The sequence below is a fragment of the Aegilops tauschii genome, chromosome 2 (assembly GCF_002575655.3).
Source record: "Aegilops tauschii subsp. strangulata cultivar AL8/78 chromosome 2, Aet v6.0, whole genome shotgun sequence".
NCBI classification, from domain to species: domain Eukaryota; kingdom Viridiplantae; phylum Streptophyta; class Magnoliopsida; order Poales; family Poaceae; genus Aegilops; species Aegilops tauschii.
The window spans coordinates 105,206,393-105,213,984 of record NC_053036.3 but is presented as its reverse complement, the minus strand read 5'-3'; the positions used below and the strand labels follow the sequence as shown (position 1 = coordinate 105,213,984).

Sequence of the window (7,592 nt, the reverse complement as noted above, 5' to 3'; positions counted from 1 at the left end):
CTTGACCTGTTGCTCTCGATAGAGACAAAGTGCATGATAACGTGTTAAAGTAAACTGATTGAGAATGAATCTCAGAATTTCATTGATGATGCTTGGGGTATATATAACCTCTCAACAGTCGCCAATTAAGGCGGTAATTAGACATGTCCGTACGGGCACATGCGTACGCACGGAAGAGGAGAGGCGGTGGACACACACAACCGTCTAATGACGGTTCTAATTACAATTAATCTTAATTAATTTTATTCCTAACAGTTTTAACGGGGAAAAAGGGAAAAGCGTCATGCCATCCACGATCGACGACACGCACCTTCTTTTTTCCGGTTCCATAGTCCCCGGGCCCGGCGTCGTCTCCGCCGCAAACGCGTGCAGAAACGCGAACGCTTCCCCGCGAGCGCGGCGCCGGCGAACCAGGAAGCAACCTGTTCCGCAACTCCGCCGGCAAGTCCGGTCCGAGGTTGCGGAGCGAGAGCGAGCGTCGTAGACGAAGTAGTCGAAGTATGCGAAAGTAAAAGTGACACAGAGAGATGGAGGAGACCAGCTTTATTAATCAATGATCAGGTGTTATAATGATGGCTCCTCGTTGCTTTATATAGGGGGTAGGTGGTCAAGGGATAAGTACCCACTTAGCAAAAAGAGGGGAAAACGGGAGGGGCCGGCCCGTAGCGTTGCACGCGGCCGCCGCCACCCCATCCGGGTGACCCGGTTTCCCAACACTCCCCCTTGGGTAATTATCCGTATATCCATGCCTCAAAACTCCGAAAAACCCAGTGGGAAAAAATGTGGAGAAAGAGCACACAGTATACGTTGTTGTATTGCACGAATTGCCTCATCGAAAACCTCGTGTGAGAAACATCAGGAAAACTCACTCAAGGGAAAAAGAGTACAATCCACTCAACCATCAAGTTGAGTACTCGATCATCAGGATTGAGATTTTAGCGACGAGTTTGTGAAGTTTCTCCCCCTGAACCTTGCATCTCTCTAAGTCTCATCATACCGATTCCACGCACACACCTCTCTAAGGTTGATGCCGGTAATGATTTAGTGAACATATCAGCAAGATTGTCACAGGACTTGGTATGCAAAACTCTCACCTCGTTCAACTGTTGCAGCTCATGTGCATAGAAGAACTTGGGACTAATATGCTTTGTGAGGTTACTCTTCACATAACCCATCTGGACTTGTGCAACACAAGCAGCATTATCTTCATAGATAATGGTAGGGGTTTGTACGGTGTTCAGCCCACATGTCTGCTGAATGTGGCCGATCATCCGCCGAAGCGATACACACTCTTTTGACGCTTCGAATAGTGCCATGATTTCCGAGTGGTTCGTGGAAGTCGACACAAGTGTTTGCTTGGACGATTTCCAGGAAAACGCAGTTCCACCACAAAGGAAAACATAGCCAGTCTGCGATTTGCAATCATGCGGGTCCGACAGGTACCCAGCATCGGCATAGCCTATAATAGATAGGTCTTGATTCCTCTTGTAAAATAGACCAAGATCTTTGGTCCCTTGCAGGTAACGGAAGACGTCCTTGACACCTTTCCAATGTCTTTTGGTAGGTTCAGAACTGTACCGAGCAAGCAAACTGACGGCGAACGCAATGTCTGGCCGTGTACAATTTGCGAGGTACATGAGTGCTCCAACTGCACTCAGGTAAGGAACCTCTGGTCCCAGAGTTTCCTCCCCCTCTTCCTTTGGCCTGAACGGGTCCTTGTCTGGCTGTAAAGATCTTCCGACCATCGGGGTCTTAGAAGGATATGCCTTATCAAATCCAAATCTTTCCAACACCTTCTGGGTGTAGGCCGACTGGTGCACTAGAATCCCATCAGGGGAATGTTCAAGTTGCAGACCTAGACAGAACTTGGTTTTACCCAAATCCTTCATCTCGAATTCCGACATCAGGTAGGAACTCGCTTCCTCAATATCCTCAGGTGTACCGATTATGTTTAAATCGTCCACGTACACCGAGATTATACAGAATCCATCTTGGGATCGCCGTATAAAAACACATGGGCAATCTTTATTGCTCGTGTAGCCCTTCTCATGAAGGAAATCACTTAAGCGATTGTACCACATTCTACCGGACTGTCTGAGTCCGTACAGTGCCTTTTGAAGTTGAACACTGTATAGACCCCTATTTGCTCTATCATGGTTCGGAACAGGGATACCTTCTGGAACCTTCATGTATATGTTCGAATCCAAGTTACCATATAGGTAAGCAGTGACAACATCCATTAGTTTCATTTTCAAGCCCATGTTTACTGCCATCGAGATCAAGTATCTAAAGGTAACTCCATCCATGACTGGGGAATAAGTCTCCTCAAAATCGACACCTGGTCGTTGAGTGAACCCTTGAGCAACGAGCCTTGCTTTGTACCGTACTACCTTATTATTTTCATCTCTCTTTCGAACAAAAACCCACCTATGGCCAACAGGGCGAATGTGGGGAGGAGTTCGACAAACTGGTCCGAACACCTTCCTTTTGTTGAGAGATAATAATTCGGCAGTAATTGCCTGCTGCCAATCTTTCCAATCCGACCTTTTCTTGCAATCAGCGAGCGTGTTAGGCTCAGGGTCAAGATCTATGATTGAGGCAATTTTCGTAGCAAAGTTGATGTCGACAATCACCGTTGCTCGGTTCAGGGACTCCCCCGTATAAATATAATTTATGGCCATTTCGTCATGGAGCGCATCAGGCGCAAACACTTGCTCTACCAAATTTCCCATTATGGGGGCAAGGTCCTTTAGATTTCCCGCGCCGATGTGTGCGCTCACATCTCCGCTGGGTGTTTCCCCTATGGGAAAGTTTAAGTCCGGAATTTCGTGCACTGAATTTTTCGTACTTGTGCTAGGTCTCGACTGGCTCCCCGTTTCAATTTGGGGTACTTTGGTGACAGGCTGTGATAAATCTCTCTTATCCTTTTTCGTCGGGCGTCCCCGAGTACTTGGGATTTGAGAAGCCGGATTTCTCGTCCTTTTAGGCCTTTGGACGGGAGCGGGCATACCATCATTTTTCTTCGGTATTTCAACCCTTTCCGGTGCATTGCGCGCGTGCACATGCGATTTTGTCACAGTCTTTAAGTCACTAAAGTGGTCGGGCAGTTGATTTGCTAAAGACTGCAAATCTATTATCTTTTGGACTTCTCTCTCAGTCTCAGCAGTGCGCGGGTCATGAGCGTGGATCCCCGTGGCTTGCCACGTGATTTCTCGACTTGTAGCATCAAGGGGTTGATTCTCTCCCCCTAAAGTCGGGAAAAGATCCTCGTCAAAAATGCAATCAGCAAAACGAGCCGTGTGACAGTCTCCTGTCATGGGGTCCAGATACCTGATTATGGACACAGTCTCATAACCAACGTATATCCCCGACTTACGGAGCGGGCCCATCGCCGATCGCTGAGGGGGTGGTATTGGTACATATACCTGGCAACCGAACCTACGAAGGTGGGAAATTTTCGGTGCCGACCCTTGCGCAAGTTGAACAGGAGAGTGGATGTTGTAGGCCGACGGTCGAAAGTTGATGAGATTAGCCGCGTGTAACACCGCCTGGCCCCAACATGTAGTTGGTAAATTACAACCCTGAAGGAGCGGTCGGGCAATGAATTTAATTCTTTTAATCAATGCCTCGGCAAGTCCATTTTGTGTATGAACAGTGGTACCGAGTGCTCCACTTTGATTCCCATTGCCATGCAATAATCATCGAACGCCTTTGAAGTAAATTCTCCGGCGTTGTCCATTCGAATAGACTTTATACGATAATCCGGGAAATTATTCCGCATTTGGATGATCTGTGAGATCAATTTGGCAAAGGCATGGTTCCTTGTTGACAGCAGGCAAACATTGGACCATTTAGAGGAAGCATCAATGAGCACCATGAAGTACCGAAACGGCCCCGTGAGGGGCTGAATTGGACTGCATATGTCCCCTTGGATACGTTCCAAGAACGCGGGGATTTCATCCCTCACCTTGAGGGGTGATGGCCTAATGACTAACTTCCCCTTAGCGCATGCGGAGCACACGAAATCATCAAGATTCGGGAAGTCTTCACGTTAACATTATGGCCATGCGAGTTGTTAATTATATTTCTCATCATCCTAAGTCCGGGGTGGCCTAACCTATCGTGCCAGAGGCAGAAGAGTTCAGAGCTTCTAAAGACGGTCTTGAGGGTAGTGTACACGGGCGGTGCTACTATCTTAGTGTAGTATAGCCCTGTGTCAAACGAAGGAAGCCTCTCGATAACATGTTTACCACCTTCATCCCGCTTTGTGATGAGTAGGCATTCCTTGCCGTTTTCATCATCGGTCTCAACATGGAAACCATTAGCGCGGATGTCTCTAAAGCTTAATAGAGTACGAGTCGACTCTGGGTACAACAACGCATCATTAATGAGCAAAGTTGTTCCCATGGGGAGTATAATAGTGGCTCGTCCGGAGCCAACTATGTGAGAACCGCAGCCGGCGATTGTCATAATACTTCCCGGAGGTTTTTTAATGGACTCAAAGTACTTAGTTTCTCGTAAAATGGTATGAGTGGTGGCACTATCGGCAAGGCACGTTTCCTCCATTCGGGCGCCACACGCGTTCTAAAATATGACATCTAATTAATGTAATGAGGAAGAAAATACATTAAAAATAAATGCACACATCTTAGAACATAACATGCTATCATGTATAAATAATGGAATAAATGAATAAATGTCATCCAATCGCCAAAGTAAAGAATAAGTTTATGCTCTCATAGAGCTTACAACCAAATCGAATTTATTCAATTTTATTGTAGCAAAGCACGGAATCGTGATAACCAAAGAGGTATGCTAAGTGGACTCGGTGAAGAAGCCATTCACTTCCGCCGCAATCTCCATACTAGTGAGCTGATCCTCCTCAGAAATTATCTTGGAGGCAGCATCAATGTCTAGTGGCGGCGCCGCCGAGGCGGCCATGTGGTCAACCTCCATGGCGACGTGGGCCTCGGTAGAGGCCGCCAAAGCTGCCGCGATGGGCACCACGGGGGTCGCCTCTATAGGCACAGCAGGGGGAGTAGCAATCATCACGGGTGCCGCCATGGGCGCCGGTGGAGCTCCCTCCTGAACCAAGGCGAGGTGCGTCTCACGCGCCTTCCGAGCCTTATATGCAGCAACGACCTCCTGTGGTGCGCGGCACTGGCGGGAGAAATGCTCCACCGAGCCACAACGGAAGCAGTCCTGAGGCCTTTGCCCTCCCGTGCCCGGCTTGTTCTGCTTAGCCGGGGCGGGGGGGTGAGGGCCCTTCTTCTTGCCCTTCCGGCCCCTCTTCTTCTGTTGAGGCTTGCGGACTTTGAGAGCGTTCACCTCCTGGCGAGAACTCCCCCCAAGTGGTTGCGCGACAAAGTTCTTTTTGAGAACCTCGTCTTGCGCCTCCGCCACCTGGAGGACGTCAATCAACTCTGAATACCTCGTGTAGTTCCCCTGGCGGTAGTTCCGTGAGGACTGGACCGCGTCGGGGTGGAAAGTGGATAGGGTTTTCTCAATCTTCTGGGAGTCGGTAATCTCAGTACCACACAACCGAAGAGTCGTACAAATCCGGTGCAGAGCCGAATTGTACTCCCCAACCGTCTTGAAGTCCGCAAACCTCAGACGGATCCACTCTGCCTCTGCACGTGGCTTCACAGTGTACTTCAGCCGCTCGAACCGCTGCTTAAGAGCGGTCCAAAGGCCAGAAGCACTGCGCTCAGCCATATACTCATCTTTCAGAGTAGGTGACAGTTGATGACGGAGAAAGTGCAGAGCCTGCGCATTCTCAGTCTCGAACTTGGGATCAGTGACGGCCAGCTGGGCCCCCTTACCGATCGCCCTCAGGAGGGTTTTGCCCTGGAGAAAGATCTCGCAGTCCGAGGACCATGACAGGTAGTTCAACCCTGTCTGGGCCAACTCAGGAAACTCCTTGTGGGCAATTCCGGCCATCTGCGATTTATGCAAAAATCATGAGATTACAGCAGGTAATCTTTTGCACAAAGCGATGTTGATAAACTTATTCAATAAAATGACGTTCCAATATTTAAAACATGCTATTATATGACTTACTAAATGATTAAGAGTGCTAAACAATTAATCTACAGCAGTAAAATCATACAATAATATCATGTTACAAAAGATAGCATGTTAAGCGCATCTAGTATGTGAAAACTAGCCCAAAAATTGAATTCCCGAGGTATTTTTAAGCCCAAATACGCATTTTCAGCGAAAACAGACAGTCCCAGGGGGCTACGCGAAAAATTGCTGCATGAATAAAAAAAAATCACGCGAAAACTGAAAAATACAGGGGCTAAACCGCAATTTTACGCAACAGCCGGCGCCCCTCTTCATTTTTTTTTGAGATCCCCAGGGCGCGCGGCCCATCCAGGCCCAGCAGCCAGCGCCGTTGCCCCCTTTTTTTTTAGAGGACCGAAGGGGCCAGGGCCCATCAGGGGCCAGTGAAAAACGCGCCAGTGTCGGCCCAGGCGCGGCGCTGCTCGCCAAGGGGCGACGCTAGGGTTTCCCCTAGCGCCCGCAGTGTGGGAGCGGCGGCGGCGGCCAGAGCACGCACGGCCACGGCGCGGGGCGCGGCCACGGCGCGAGGCGCTCGGCCCCGGCGCGGCGCCCGGCCACGGCGCGGGGCACTCGGCCCTGGCGCGGCGCCCGGCCACGGCGCGAGGCGCGAGGCCCCGGCGCGGCGCTCGGCGCTCGGCCACGGCGCGAGGCGCGAGGCCCCGGCGCGGCGCGAGGCCCTCGGCCACGGCGCGAGGCACGAGGCCCCGGCGCGGCGCGCACGCGGCGGCGACCTCCAGCTGGGCGGCGACTCGCGGAGCCGCGGCCAGCTGGGCACGCGGCGGCGACAGCTGCCAGGCCGGCCATCGGGGCTCGGCGACGAGCTGGCCAGCGGGACGGCTGCGGCGGCGGGGTCAGCGGGACGCGACGGGGCGCGTGCGACCAGCAGGGTCGCGGCCAGCGCGGCGCCATCCGGACGCCGGCCTCGGGATGCGTTCTTCGTCGCGTTCATCCGGAAAAACGACGGCGCATGACACATCTGGTGCTTTTGCGGCGGTACCACGATCATCTGGATCGCGATTTGTACCGACTCCCTATAGTGCGGTCAACAAGTTCCTCTTAGTCCAAGAACATCGACATTGGTCGGCGACGTGTTCGTCCGCTCGGTTCTTGGGAGGAAAAATCCGCACCATAGGTAGATCAAATCCGAAAAATAATCTAATCGCAAAAACGGAAACGTAGGAACGAGAGGGATCCATTTTTGCAAAAAGTGGGGATCGGATCTTATACCTCCGCGGGATCGACGAAAGCCTGCTTGACGCAGGCTTGACGGAGAGTTGATGGAGCGAAGCGTGCTGATAACGTGTTCCGCAACTCCGCCGGCGAGTCCGGTCCGAGGTTGCGGAGCGAGAGCGAGCGTCGTAGACGAAGTAGTCGAAGTATGCGAAAGTAAAAGTGACACAGAGAGATGGAGGAGACCAGCTTTATTAATCAATGATCAGGTGTTACAATGATGGCTCCTCGTTGCTTTATATAGGGGGTAGGTGGTCAAGGGATAAGTACCCACTTAGCAAAAAGAGGGGAAAACG

The 7,592-nt window shown here is 51.2% G+C and overlaps 1 protein-coding gene across 1 annotated transcript; it reads right to left on the bottom strand.

Annotated features, from left to right (window-relative positions):
• Nucleotides 1–4,815: 4,815 nt before the first annotated feature.
• On the bottom strand, nucleotides 4,816–5,940 carry LOC109735296 (uncharacterized). Its single transcript, XM_020294495.1, has one exon. The coding sequence runs from the start codon at nucleotides 5,938–5,940 to the stop codon at nucleotides 4,816–4,818; it is 1,125 nt and encodes a 374-aa protein (XP_020150084.1).
• Nucleotides 5,941–7,592: the final 1,652 nt, after the last annotated feature.

Coding starts and splice junctions, on each gene's coding strand:
- LOC109735296 (XM_020294495.1), bottom strand. CDS start 5,940: ATGGCCGGAATTGCCCACAAGGAGTTTCCTGAGTTGGCCCAGACAGGG.